The sequence below is a fragment of the Ictidomys tridecemlineatus genome, chromosome 7 (genome assembly GCF_052094955.1).
Source record: "Ictidomys tridecemlineatus isolate mIctTri1 chromosome 7, mIctTri1.hap1, whole genome shotgun sequence".
In the NCBI taxonomy this organism is placed as follows: Eukaryota; Metazoa; Chordata; class Mammalia; order Rodentia; family Sciuridae; genus Ictidomys; species Ictidomys tridecemlineatus.
Window position 1 is genome coordinate 91,888,102 of NC_135483.1, and position 15,491 is coordinate 91,903,592.

Here is a 15,491-nt window from a genome sequence, read left to right on the forward strand (position 1 = left end):
TTCAATTCAAAATGACTAGGCTATGGAACCAATCTAGGTGACCTTCAACAGATGAATGGATAAAGAAAATGTGGTACATGTACACAATGGGATATTACTCAGCCATAAAGAAGAATAAAATTATAGCATTTGCAGGTAAAAGGATGGGAACAGAGACTCTCATGCTAAGTGAAATAATCCAATCCCCAAAAACCAAAGGTCAAATGTTCTCTCTGATAGGTAGATGTTAACACACAATGTCCGAGTGGAGGGAGAATAGAAGTTCATTGGAGTACACAAAGGGGAATCAATGGAAGGGAGGGAAGATGGGAATAGGAAAGGCAGAATGAATTGGACATAACTTTACTATGGTCATGTCTGAATACACCACCAGTGAAACGTCATAACTAGAATAAGTTATACTCCAGGTATCTATAATTTGTCAAAATATACTCTACTGTCATATATATCTAAAAGAACAAATAAATTTAAAGAATAGGGTGGTGCCTTTAATTTTTTGAAATCATTTACCAAAGTGTAACCTGCATTCCAATGAGCACACAAATCCAAAGCATATTTTTTTTTCTCAAAATGAACACACCCATGTAACGGTATACCGATAAGGAAAAGAAGTAAAAAATACACTTTGTATCCTGTTGTAGTCACCAGCAAATACTATCATGATTCATAGTTCCATAAATTTGTTTTTTTCCTGTTTGAGGTTTATATAAGTAGGCTATTCAATACCTTTATTTTGATTTTTGCGGCTTTTTTCATTTAATATTATAATTGTGATGCTTACCTATATTATTGCAAGCAGTTTTATATATGTCATATATATATTTTTTATGTTTTTAAGTTATACATGGACACAATATTTTGTTTTTTTATATTTATGTGGTGCTGAGGATCAAAGCCAGTGCCTCACATGCACAAGGTGAGCACTCTGACACTGAGCCAGAACCTCAGCCCCTGCAAGTAGTTTTAAATTGTTACTATGCAGTGTTCCATTAACTGCATATACCATAGCTTATTTATGAGTATTGATGAGCATTTGAATATTTCCTGGCTCAGGGTTTTTGTGGAGCATGTAGCTATTTAACATCTTGTACATATTTTTGTTAGATATCTTCTTGCCTCTTCAGTATACTTATGTTTAGGTGTACTAGGTACTACCAAACAGTTCGCCAAACTGATTGTACCAATTTAGATCCCACCAGTAGTGAATGAGGGTTTTGTGTTCTCCATGTCCTTGATGATGGGCATTTGGTATTTTTAAGTCTTTATGTGGGTATAGATATTAAAAATGTATATTTTCCCATTCTGTGGCTTTCTTCTTAATATTTTTGAATATATTTTTGTTGTGAAAAAGAGAAACCAGTTTGCCAGGCCCCCCCTTCATGCTTAGTATTTGTTGTGTTCTAAGAAACTTTTGCTTATTCTGAGTCGTTGAGATTTTTTTTTTAAAGAGAGAGTGAGAGAGGAGAGAGAGAGAGAATTTTTTTTAAATATTTATTTTTTAGTTCACAGCAGACACAACATCTTTGTTGGTATGTGGTACTGAGGATCGAACCCGGGCCGCATGCATGCCAGGCGAGCGCGCGACTGCTTGAGCCACATCCCCAGCCCAAGAGATTTTTTTTTTAATAGTTGTTTTGCTGCTTTCTATCTTCTATGTATAGTTGCACTCCCTCAGGAATTGACTTTCGGCTGGTGGTATGGGTTAAGAATCAGGAGTCATTTTCCTCCTATGGATTTTCAGAATCATGTAATGAAAAGAACTTTCTTCCCTAAGTACGTCCCCTTGTCACTTTTGTCAGATATAATTGTGTGAGAGTCTGTTTCGGGTTTTCCCTTCTGTTACATGGATCTTTTTTATTTTTTTTTGTTTTGTTTTGTTTTTGCTTCAAAGACACTGTATTAATTCTTCCTTTGCAACTGTTCTTAATGTGCAGTGTGAGTCCTGTAACGTTTGCTGTCCATCTTTAAGATTGTCTTGGGCATCATAGATTTTAATGTTTTGAGTGTCATGCTAACTGTGCATAAAATAACACTCTATAAAGAGTCCACTGTCAATAAATTTTATGAGACCAATGGGAGATTAAAGACAAAGGTGACACTGAAAACCAATGAGAGAAATCCATGTATGTTGGAAGGTATTATTCTGTTCTAATTTTGCAAACTTCAAAATTCCTGAATTTGATGAGGGGAGGTCTTCTACAGAGAGAGAGATTCTGAGGGGAATTTGACTAGGTGGTGGGAAGACTCTAAAAATGAATTAAGGTGATAGTTGAAGTAGGAAAATGAATACAAAGAAAAACAGCTTTATTAAGTTGTGTGCCAAAATAAAAGCTTAAATATAGTTAAGGATATAAAATAATAAAAAATGAACAGTGAAAAAAAACCAGAAATTGATCTCTGGAGAAGGTTCCATTTTTGAGTGGGGTGTGAATAAAATTTGTATAAGAAAAAAATGGCTTTATTTTTTTTAAATCTTAAATAGAAGGAAACTCTTGACCCCAGTTTTAGCTCCTGTCTAAGTACATGTGTGGGCACAGAAAGGAAAAACACATGGACCAATGACATTATGGCAAGTCATGGTGATTATGTGCATTTCTACCTCAGAAGAGGAGACAGAGGGGAATATAAAGATGCAAACATTGATTTTTCTTGGAGTGTATAAAGCAGGTTTCACAGACATTACTTCTTAGTATCTGGACATTATAACTTTTTTTTTTTTTTTTTTTGGTACTGGAGACTGAACTCAGGAGCATCAGAAGCACTCAACCTCTGAGCCACATTCCCAGCCTTATTTTTGTTTTATTTAGAGACAGGGTCTCACTGAGTTGCTTAGGGCTTCACCATTGCTGATGTTGGCTCGAACTTGGTGGTCCTCCTGCCTCAGCATCCCAAGCTACTGGGATTACAGGAGTGAGCCACTGGCTGGATCTCTGAGTATTATGACTTTGTGATGGTTAATTTGAATTGTTAACTTGATTGGATTAAGAAATGCTAAAGATTAAGAGGCTTCTGAGTGTGTCAATGAAGGTGTGTCTAGAAATGATTGGCATGTGCTATAGTGAACTGAAACAGAGAGTCTTCCTAAGCGTGGCAGCACTGTCCAAAAGGATGGTGACTTGGATGTAATAAAAGTTGGAAGAACAAGGAAGCAGCCAGCAAATGAAGCTATTCTTCTTGAATGGGCTTTTTTTAAAAAAAATATATATATGACATTGGAATGCATTACAATTCTTATTACACATATAGAGCACAATTTTTCAGATCTCTGGTTGTATACAAAGTATATTCACACCAACTCGTGTCTATAATGTACTTTAGATAATAATGATTGTCACATTCCACCTTCATTTATAACCCCATGCCCCCTCCCTTGCCCTCCAACAACTCTGCCCTATATAGAGTTTGTCTCTTCCTCCCATGCTCCCTTTTCCTATCCCACTATGAATCAGCCTCCTCCAAGAAAGCATTTGGCATTTGGTTTTTTGGGATTGCCTAACTTCACTTAGCATTATTTTCTCTAACTCCATCCATTTACCTGCAAATGCCATGATTTTATTCTCTTTTATTGCTGAGTAATATTCCATATATATGTGTATGTATGCCACAATTTTTTTTAAATCCTTGAATGAGTTATTGATTGCTGCTGTGATTGACTAAGGGTATCCGACTCTGGCGCCTTCATTCTGCCAAGCCAACTCTGGCAGTGATTCTCCAGGGGGTTTCCTGGAGACTTCAGTCTCTCATTTACACAGCATGGTTGATCCCTCTTATTCTGAGGCTTCAGTCTCTTGGACTTTGCAGCTACTGATTCCTCCAGCTCTCCAGCCTGTAGACAGCCATTTTGGATTATCCAGCTTCTGGTCATGTAAGCCAATCTACTAAATCCTCTTTTCGTACTTCCTGTTGATTTTGTTCCTCCAAAGAACACTAATAAAGGCTCCTTGCAGCCTGATTGAGAAATACCTCCATGTGTTTCCTAATTTAAATCCAAGGTGTCCAGTAAATATCATAGCTTTAGCTTGAAATACCTGAGCTAAAGCTGGAGAGGGCTTAGATGATTTGACCATATTGAAAAATGAAGCTTCCAACCATGGAATCCACCAGTGTAAGGAAGAATTTGATTTTATGTGGTTTGCCCAGAAAAGGGCCAGTTGGCCTTTGAAATATAGTTTCCATAGCTACTGGGTGGAATCAAAAGCAAATGCTGTGGCAGAATATTTTTCTATACTACTTTTACTGCTCATGGTAACTACTAAGGCAAGCTATTCTGGAGATGAAATACTGGGAAGTACTACAGTGAGTGATTGACTTTCTTTTGGGGAGTTTTCTCATTTTTCTGAGATTTGATTAGAACTGCCTTTCTGTTAAAAAAAATGTAATAAAGGTCATCTTTCCAGATACAACTTTATTGAACAATGCCCTGCTAATTGTGACTTAAAAAAATTGGACTACAGTTAAATGATAGAAGAATCCAGGATTTGCTGCTCTTGAATATATTTTTTTTTCCTTTAAGAGGAGTATAATAAGATGATTTCTCACAGGATCCTTAAAGTGTTTACTTTGAACTGTTCAGTAGCATATGGTCAGCTAAAAATGCCAAGCACTTAACATCTAAGAAACATTATGACAATTTGCTTTTTTATTTTGGGATATAAAATATACATTGATGCACATCATGTTACCCTAGTTTTATAGTCATCTACCATTTGTATGAACAAAAAAAAGACATTTATTCCTTCAATGTAAAAATATATGGCCTTCCCAATAATGACTCCCAGGTATGAGAGGAAGATAAATAGACATTCACTTTGAGTTATTGTTTATGTGTCTTTGAATTTGGGTCTGTGTATTCTTTTCTTTCTTGTTTTTCAAAAATGTTTTCTCATTCATTTATATTTCTTTTAAAACTGATAGATCAAAGTGACAATTAAGAAAGGTCTGGCTGATAGGCAGTGACAGTATCCTTTTCCAGACTGCTTTGAAGAGTGCATTAACATGGCTAAAAGTTGCCTCTCTGTTATCTGTCTGCACCAAACCTTCAATAAATCCATATTCCAAATAACAAGTATGATTTGGCTCAACAGATACAGTTTGGGGACAGATATGTTCCTGTCCCATCCAACCCGGCTGCTTCCTCAAAGTCTGAGCTTCTAGAAGTTCTAGGAACATTACTGTTTGTCTCTGGGTGTTATCTCTCAGATAGAGCTAGGTTCTTGCTTTTTAAGCACTTTTACTCTTTGTAAAATTTTTATTGGTGTGTTATAATTATACATAATTGTAGTATTCATTGTGCCACATTCATACATGCCCTTAACATAATTTGATCAATCTCATTCCTCAGTACCTTCCCTTTCTCTTCCCTTCTTCCTTCTCAGTCCACTAGCTCTACTCAATTGATTTCCCTTCTATTACCTTTTTTATTTTATTTTTAATGACATGTCCTTTCCCTTTTATTGTAGTAGAGTATAATTCCAGGGGTAGGTCAGAGTTCATTTTTATTAATGTTCTATCTAATGTTTTTATAGTTTAGAAGATGCATGCACTTAGCCAAGTCAGATTATCATAGTATTTACTCTTTTTAGAAATTGGGATTAAGATGTTTTAAAATAGGGATTGAGCTGTTTGGTCTTGGTCAATTTATTTTTATTTATTTATTTATTTGTTTTTTATTTATTTATTTATTTTTGTAGTGCTGGGATTGAACCCAGGGCCTTGTGCATGCAAGGCAAGCACTCTACCAACTGAGCTATATGCCCAGCCTCATTTTATTTTTAATGTCTAAGATATCCCTATATCCAGATCACTCATCTCATCCTGAAATTTAGAAGACTGACCCGAGAAAGACCTTTGATCAAACCACATTCCTGGGGTCTTTGAAAAACAAAGACCTGAGACAGTAGATAAAAGTAGGAGAGGAGAAAAAGGCATTACTTCTTGGAATCAGGAGGAAAGATCACCACAGACTGCCATATTTTATGTCTCTGGGAACTTTCTTTGGAAAGGAAAGTCAATCCCAGGGATACAACTTGTGTCAACAGTGGAGCACCAGATAAAATGCCTGAATTTATAAATACAAATTGTATTTTGCAAACTTGATGTAAGTAAATCTTCTTGGGGAAGATCCAAAAGTCAGGTTCCAGAGCTAAAAGTCATCAATGATTTTCATAACGTCTCTAAGATACTTTGAGCCTGTCAGTCAAAGCATGAAATATATGTCTGTATGTGTGAATTTTTGTTAATTATTGCTGAGTAATACTGCTGAGCCTGAAAGAAAACCCCAAAAAGGGTAGAGAAGAAAGTTCTCTGACATTTAAAAGCAAACAATTTCTGGAATGAAGTTCCAGAAAACATCAATAATTGTTTATATGCAGTGTGTGGGAATCTTCCGCACAAAGCATACTAGCTTACTGGAGCTTCCAACTTGCTTTCTAAAAAGCCAGTTTTCTTTGCCTGCTAGTCCCAGACTTGAAACAGAAAGCAAACCTTATGTTGAGGATTAAATTATAGAATAAGGAAATGATAAGGTAAGAAAGCTTAGAAACTCGTGATTCTTCTTAGATATATCAAAATTTTGGCAAAATTGCCTGTCTTTAAAGTCAGTGTTGTGGGAGGGTGGAAGCAAAGGAGAAAAATGTAATGTACTGAAATGTTTTTCTATTAAATAAGCTGAATATCCCATTCTGAAGGAAAATAGAGGCAGAAGACAGCCTTCTAATGAGTGCTTTGTGAATCAGATTATCAGAGCTTACTTAGAGCATTCACCTAGTATTTCATGTGGAGGTGGTTGGTGGAGCTGCCATATGCCAGCTTGGGTCCGGGCCAGGGAAGCACACAGGAGAGCTTTTGCATTCTAGCCGTGCACTCTCGCCTGGCAAAAAGCACTTTTTGTATGTGGTATAAGTGGCCAAGTTATTTGTACACAATGGGAAGCTGAAATTTCATTTCCACATGAAATTAGTGAATAATGGCTTTCAAGTCTCACTGAATAAGCATGCCCAAGACACAGTCAGCATTTGAAGTCTGTTCCGGACGCCAGCCATCTGGATGAAAGATAAATCAGTTATGCTGCTTCTTTGAGGGTGTCAGAAGTGGGGTGTGGCAGAGGCAAAGTGTCTGGGTACTGTACTGAAGCTTTTGCTGTTCATTGGGACTTTTGATGTGATCAAGGTTTGCACTTCTGTGAGTCCATGTCACTTTTGGTATGGGCTTAATATCCTAAGCCATAAATGCTTATGCTTTCATCTCCAATTGAGATATATTTGGCCACCGTGTACCTACTAAATGTTTTTTTTATTACTAAGATTTCTATTATACCAATTCTCAAAATATTCTTAAACATTAAGTTTGGATTTAGCCTCTAAGAGAGTAGGTATTCTGTGTGCATGGCTAACTTACTATAGCGTGCACAGGTCTAGACTTAATTAAGTGATGGTGAGATTTATATTTTTCCCAAGTTGTCATGGGAAGGTTTCCTTTTCTACTGATTTAAAGACTAGTTGCTGAAAGATGATTTGAGAAAATCTGATTTCATTTTTGGCAGAGTATGATTTTGTAAAGTAAGGCCACGGTTGTTTAAGTAGTAAGATGTTGGTAACTTGCCCACATACTATAATTAAAGTGAAGACATGGAAACCAAACTGAGGGAAGCAGATGGAAGCATCCCACAGGTAAGTATGAATGTTTGTTTGCAAAAATGAAACAAGTGTGCCAGCAAGATGTGTAATCATTTTCTTTCAATTATACCTGATTTTGATCTTTAAAGAAAAATGTGGACAGAGCTGTGTTTCAGCATTATTTAATGTGGTTTTAGTTTTCTTTAAAAAATGCTTTGCAATTTAGCACATGAATAGGCTATAAACGAAATGTAGCAAGGTTTGATGGAAATTGGTTAATGAGCTGTAAAATATTTGCTTGGTTTGAGAATTTTGGAGGGGGGGGTATAGAAAAATCAGAATGTAGATGGTGTGATCAAATATCTTAAAAGCAGCCTGGGACTATGATAGAAAAGATTTATAGTATATAGTGGAAAAAAAACTATCATTAGGGTTTCCTTAATTTGCTAGAATTCCTGGTGTCAAGTTCATAGAATGCAATATTTAAAATATACATCATGATCTGAACTGATTGTTTCATGCTCTTAAAAGTTTGTTGATTCACATACTGCTTTAAATAGGCCATCAGCTGGAGTTTGGCTATCCTTTGCAATTTGAGCTATTCACTGAAACTGTATTAGTTGTAATGGGATTTGGCTTGTAACTTTATAGTGTAAGCTATACACATTAATTAATTTTGAGGCAGCTGCTCATTAAAAATTCTTTCTAGTAAACATAATAAGAGAATGTATTTTGGAGAATGCCAGCACATGATGTATTAAATGGATTTTGGTAAATGAATTTGGCTGATTTGATTGGCACATATGAATAACTATTTATGGGAATCTAGCATGATTTTTAAAGCAATCTTAAAACGTTTTTCTTTAATTTTTGACTATACATATTTATGGGCTATCGTGTGGTGTTTTGATACATGTATACAATATGTAATCAAATCAGGCCAATTAGCATATCTGTCACCTCAAACATTTATCATTTCTTTGTGCTGGGAGCATAGTGTTCTCTTCTAGCCATTTTGAAACATACAATAAATTATTTTCCTCTATATATAGTTACTCTACTGCACCATGGAACACTAGAACTTATTCTTCCTAACTGTAATTTGGTATGGTTAACCAGCCGCTCTGTTTCCCTTCCCAGCTTCCATAACCACTATTCTTCTCTCTCTATGAGATGAACTTTTCTAGCTTCCACACATGAATGATAACATGTAGTATTTGTCTTTTTTATGTCTGGTTTCTTTCAGTTAACATAATATCCTTCATGTTCATCTGTGTTGCTGCAAATACCAGGGTTTCATTTTTGTATTGTGGGGTAATATTCCATTATGCCACATTTTCCTTACTGGTCCATTTGTCAGTAGACACCTAGTTTGATTCCATTACTTTGCTGTTGTAAACATGGGAGTGCGTATCAATATACGATTTCTTTTGGATACATACATAGTAGTGAGTTTGCTGGATCATAATGTAGTTCTATTTTTAATTCTTTGAGCAATTCTCACACTGTGTATTCCATCATGATTGACTATAAAATAGTATTTTAAAATCCTGATTAACTATGGATTTTGTGTTGAACATAAGGACCTCATAAAATAAAGGAATTGGTTTTTGTTATTAACCTGGACAGAAGATGCATGACAAGGCAAAACTTATCCCACTGAGAGAGCTGAAAGAGGAATTGAGAGACTCTTTTTTCCCCCATACTTTTATTGGCATATTATAATAATACATAATGGTGGGATGCTTTGTTATATCTGTGTACATGCACACCATAGGGAGATGCTCCTTTATCCTTTCCTCTTGCTTTTTAATGATAAAACTGAGACCTGATAGGTTTTGGTCTTCTGAAACCAGTTACAAGATACAAGAACTAGAAGCAAGACCTTGATCCCTCATACTTTAAATGTTCTGCCAAACCACCTGGCATTGAACTGTGTCCAGAGAAGAATGAGATAAGTTACTGCAAAACTATTTCACTTGGAAATAAGACTGTTTTTCTTTGAAGTGTATCTAGTTGGGGCTGCTTCCATTTTCTAGAATTTGTTTAAAGAGTGACTGGACAAGTGTAAGAGCTTGATAGTAGAGATATTGAGCTGACTGAAGGAGGGAGGTTCAGATGATACAATTCCTTGTTAGAATTACAATTTACACCTTGCTTCATGTGGTCTAGGTTTTCCCATTCGATATGATTTTGATTAAATTATGCAATAACTTCCCCCTCTCTCAGACTTATGACAAAAAAAAATATTTCAGTATCTGTGGTGCCAGGACCTCCAAAATGCTTCCAAATTTATTTCCTCAGCCTTGAAAAAGTGCCCTTTTGATCTTAACTTAGTAATGGAATGCCGGGAAGAATGAAAGTCATAGTTTTTGTCACCTACATTTTAAAAATATAACATCTCATTTCTATTTCTTTGGGGGGTATGGATTTTTGGGTTGTGAATTCAGAATAATGGACTTCAGTCTGCCTAACTTAGGAAAAGTTAAGGGGGTGAGTCAATTTCATTATTTAGAAATATGGTTAGTCATAGGTGGACACATAGTTTATTTTATTTATTTATATGTGGTGCTGAGGATCAAACCCAGTGCCTCACATGTGCTAGGCAAGTGCTCTGCCACTGAGCTACAACCCCAGTCCTGGTGAGTCAGTTTCTACCAGCAGAGTGCTCAGTGCATGCCTATGCGGGCAAACTGTATGGACAGACATGTTCTCAAATAATCCTCCTTCTCTCTGATACAAGTGGCTTCATCCCCCATGCTAAGAGAGAAAGGTGGATGAGCATAGGAATTGAAGTGGGAGAGAGAGATGCAGTGGAGACATGTTAGAATACATTTATTAAGTTGTCATGACATGTGCCTCATTGTTTACCCAAGAGTAAGGTACTCTCAACTGTGTAATAGAAACAAGAGGCTTGATTATGGTAAAAAAATAAACTCTCAAGCAATAAAAAATAAATAAAAAATAAAAAATTCAGTGATTAAGATTCCTTCTCCACATGCTTATTCAAGGGCCCAGGCTGATGGAAGCTCTGCCATCTCAAACTGAGTCGTTCAAGGTTACTCTTGGTTCCTCTCCATCTATCCTGGTGTCAAGAAGAAGAAAACTGCATGGAAGCATCTGTGGAATGTCCCTAAGGGCCAAATGTAGAGTCTCATATGACTGTATGCAGATATCATTGGCTGAAATTATAACTGCAGAGAAGGCAGGAAAATATAGTTTATCTCTGTGTCCAGAAGAAGAAGAAATGGATTTAGATAAGTATTTGGCAATCATACACAGACACACATTTTGTATATATGATATACAATTTAGTATATGTATATCATATGTAATAAGCATGGTGTATGCTCTTGTGTGCACAGCAAGATTATATATATAAACAATATACTCACACACACATGGTCACATAAATGAATAAGTATCTGTTTTAAATAAGTCCTGAGATTGAATAAGTGTTTTCTGTCAACTCCTTCCCCTGGTTTATTTTTGAATGATTGAACTCCCTTGCTTTCTCTTTCTGCTCATGCTTTGGTGTCAGGATCTGGGTCTTTTATCATGAAGCGTAGGTTCAGAGATGTCTAAGCCTTTGTGTTACTTTTTGTTCTCATCATTGTCTCCCTAGTGCCCAGAGGGGAGGGCCTCTGAGTAGAGAGAACTAAGGAAAGAGACCTGGTGAGAGACAGACCTTCAAGGTTATGTTAAACACAGACACTTCAGTTAGAGCGCTCATCGGGACCTCCTCCATTTGGGGCAGCACATGTGCAGGGTCCTCTCCCGAATGACCTTAATTTCACTCCTTGCCTGACCACTACCTACCCCCCCCCCGCACCCCACCACCAATTCTGTCCTGGAATCTCTGCTTCCCATGCCACCTTTTGACTTCTCTTTAAAGCTCCTGCGTTCCTAGAAGCATGGGGACAAGATTCTGTATTCAAATAGGAGGGGCCGTGCTGTTAAACAGCCTTAACTTCCTTCTCTTGATCACTACATTCTCCTAAGGAATAAATCATATAATGCATGTGAGACATTTCATTCTGTGGGTGTGTCATGTTTAAAACAAAAGCTGTGATGACTTTTACTACAATAACTGATGCGGTCTGATGGACTCTATGTATTCCATCACATTTGATTTCTAATGATCTTGGTTTGGAGGACTGGCCAAGGACAGGCCTTGCTAGCTCTTAGACTAACTGAAATAGAAAAAACAAAAACAAAATGCAGAGATGGAAGAACTGTGAATCTGCCTGTTAGAACAGGAATACCAACAATTTCATGAGAAGGATGTCCTTTTTTTTTCTCCCACAAGACTATGAGAGCATTCTGCAGTTGGTCAGGGAGTGATCCCCCCAGACTGTGCCATTGTGAGGAGACCCTGGCAGTGGGGCCTTGGCGATGGGCTGTTGTGTGTGCGGGTGGCGGTGATTAAGTTCTCCCAACTGATCCTGTTTCTCTTTAGGAAACTTCAAACAGATGAGCCATTCAGATCCTAAGCCTAGGAAAGGACGTTAAATCACAAATATTTTATATTATAAACGAAGGAAGATCAGAAAGGAATGAAACTATGTGGGAATACAATGGAATTGTCCCTTTTCTGAGAAAAGATGAAGTGAGTGAACTGACCATCAATGGACTAAGCAAATCGATCCCAGGACATGGAACTCCCTCCAGTTCTTTCTCCCGTGAGCACATCGTAGGTTTTCATGGGCTAGGAGGGAGCACTCTGTGACATCCTGGAACACCCAAGCAGGTTGCCTGCCTCTACCTAGTGGTGACCTTAGTTCCTTTCAATTAGTTGAGGTTTGGATGACAAAAGAAACTGAGGATGAGGGTGAGTGGTGCTGGTATCCCCCAGTCTGCATGAGTAGACCTCCCTCTCACCTCCATGGGATTTATAACTGCATTGTTTTTCAAGTTTTCATATGAACTAGAACTGAGTTGATAAAGGGGCCTCAGAAGGACCCTTAACTGTGAGAGATTGAGGTCCCCCTGCTTTGGTTTTTTAATTAAATTATTTATTTTTATTGGTTCTTTTCAGTAATATCTAACAATAGGATTCATTCTGACGTTATTACAAAAGCATGGAGTATAATTTGTTCTAATTCAGTGCAGGGGAGACCCCTTTTTAGGGACTATTTTCAGTCCTGCATCATCTAGGTAACATTTTCCCTCCTTTGCAGTTACAGCCTCAGTTGTATTTGTCCTCTTTCAGATCTTCTGTTTAGACCCTTGACTACCAGACAGCAAGCTTCAGAAGCCTGGTCCTGTCTTTTCCTGGGGATTTCTGGTGGCTGGTTCAGAGTGAAACTTAATAAATGCATATAGGATTAATGAATACTAGATAGATAAGTAAGTCACATGTAAATTGATGCTTTTAAGGTCCTAATGTTTTCTCTAAATTCTTCTATATTTGAAAACTTTGGCCCCTGTTAATATAATTTATCCTTTGTCCTGCTAAAATTTGTGGAATAAAAGATCAATATCTAGGGCTGGGGATGTGGCTCAAGCAGTAGTGCGCTCGCCTGGCATGCGTGCGGCCTGGGTTCGATCCTTAGCTCCACATACAAACAAAGATGTTGTGTCTGCTGAAAACTAAAAAATAAATATTAAAAAACATAAAATTCTCTCTCTCAAAAATAAATAAATAAATAAATAAAAACATCAATATCTATCTAGGCTCTTGATTCTGAATTAGTGAAATCTAAATCATAGTGGTCTTAACCAACAGTCACTTTGTTATAATTGTATACAGAATTTAAAATATCTATCTCTGCTTGGGAATACCATAATTTGTTATAATTAGTGAAAGTACTATGTTTTTAAAAAACTGAATGATACACTCATGTTTCCTAAAGTAAATTCTCTAGTTTCATCATTTCTTGGTGAGTTTCTATTCTTACCAGCCCACTGTGTGGGCTGCTAGGGCAGCTTTGTAATTGAAACTTGCAGGGTAATAGGACTTGTCACCAATAAGCTCAAGTCCGAACTGCCATTGTAATTAGATTTGTTGGAAGCATTTATGAATGAAAGACTGTGGTTTTCTAGTTGGCAGAGTGGATAGAAAACTTTCTGTCAATGATAACCTGATCTCGAATCCAGATGCCTTTTGACTGATGGTAAATGATAGCTTAATATTTCCCACTTCTAATAATGTTGACTTAAGTGATATAATGAAATTAAATTTCATTTTTCCTGTCCTTCTCTATGTGATATAGTGGATCTGAGATCGACAGTTTTAATTGTGTTCCTTATCAGACACTTAAGAACTCTGGTTTTGCATTGAGGTAGATGAGATTCCTCAAATGTCCACTTTCACTGGTCGCTTTACCAGGTTGTTAACCTACATTTCTTTAGAACCTAAAAATAACAACAAAAACAATTGGCAGGGCATGAACATGGAATTAGCAATACTGAGCCATTGCTTCTAGAGGAAGAACACAGAGTCCTGTGAGCCTCTGGCCGAAATATTTTCATCAGGAAGTGAACATGTAGTCTTGTGTGTGTTTTACGTGTGTTTCTGTTTAAAGATACCTTATTTATTATACATAAACTCATTATCATTGAACTCCAGCACGGTAGTTCATGAATGAAGCTAGCCTGATACACATATTTTTATCTATAAGACACATCACAGCCTTTTTGTACCTAGGAACACTGGATAGCTCTTAAGCGCTGTACTTGGAGGGGCATTTAAACCAGGGAAGTCACCAACAGAAAGCACAAAAGTGCAAAGAGTATGACACTAAGTGGATCATGAAAAGGACAAGTGCAACACTGAGAAGTGCTGAGTGTCCCATTGTTTGACCTCAGTTGGGAACACAAATACTGGTACCATGCATTCTGTCCCTCTGTGCAAGTCTGCAAAAGACTGTGAAAGACCATGGGTATTGATTCTGGGTTTGGACATTTGTTTTAATGAGAAGGTAGGCCAGCTTGTAAGTGTGGAATGAATGGGTAGTGAGAGTGGACTGGATTATCACCTGAGATTTAAGATGAAGATATGAGACTCAGATGTGAAGTAATGAAGTTAAGCAAGCATCTACTAAGTATCCAGTGCACATCAACACCATATTGGATTGGATGGCACCATTCAACATCATAGATTAATGCCCTTAGTTGTTACTTAGCCTTAAGGATTTTTTTTTCTGAATTCATTTAAGTGTTTTCTTAAGAATGAATGGCTTACTATGTTTGTTTATCGCTTTGTGCTTTCCAACATTTGTCATTCTTCTAAAACACAGGGTCAACCTTTAAAACTTTGAATAGGCATTTGAAAAGTAAACTTGACATTGAGTCCTCTTTTGCTTTCCTCTAAGGGAAACGGCTTTGCTGCTATTGTTGTTGTATCAGAGCCTCAAAATTAGAATGGATGCATCTATTCAAAGGTGTTTCTTCTTTTAATAGCCAACAACCAATTGTAGCATGTGATTGGAAGGAGTATGGTGCCATGAGTTAGAGGGTAGACTGTGAAGTTGCATGTTCTGATTCCTCATCTATCAGAAGGAGAAATTTGTAAAGATTTGTTGGCACAGTTCATACAAAAGCATATAGGTTAGTAGCTGCCACGTGGTAACAACTTAAAAAGATATTAGCTGCATATTGTTATAGTACTCTATTCTACCAAGTTATTAGATTGGTTTTTGAAATACCTCATCACATTGCACTTAGTATGTAAAACTTGGTATTTATACATAGTTAAGTGTGCATATTATGTGTATAAAATTATGAAGTAGGAAACATCCATATTCAAAAAATTGAATCTTTTTATGAGTCTGTTTATAAACATTCAATTCTATTTTAACATGATGTGTGTGTGTTCCAGCAAAAAGGAAAAAAAAATGCTTATAGGGATGGTGTCCAGCATTTGAAAATAACTTC

The 15,491-nt window shown here is 36.8% G+C and overlaps 1 protein-coding gene across 7 annotated transcripts in view; it reads left to right on the top strand.

Moving 5' to 3' along the window:
• The window catches only part of Nckap5 (NCK associated protein 5), a 910,861-nt gene that overhangs the window by 375,771 nt on the left and 519,599 nt on the right, over window positions 1–15,491 (top strand). Inside the window, exon 1 of one of the 7 annotated variants that reach the window (XM_078017220.1) lies at window positions 7,518–7,667. The exons of the other annotated variants lie outside the window; for them this stretch is intronic. Within the exon in view, the coding sequence (XP_077873346.1) occupies window positions 7,651–7,667 (17 nt within the window). The 5' untranslated portion in view covers window positions 7,518–7,650. Of the gene's footprint in view, window positions 1–7,517; window positions 7,668–15,491 lie in introns of those variants that run through there. 7 annotated transcript variants of the gene reach the window in all.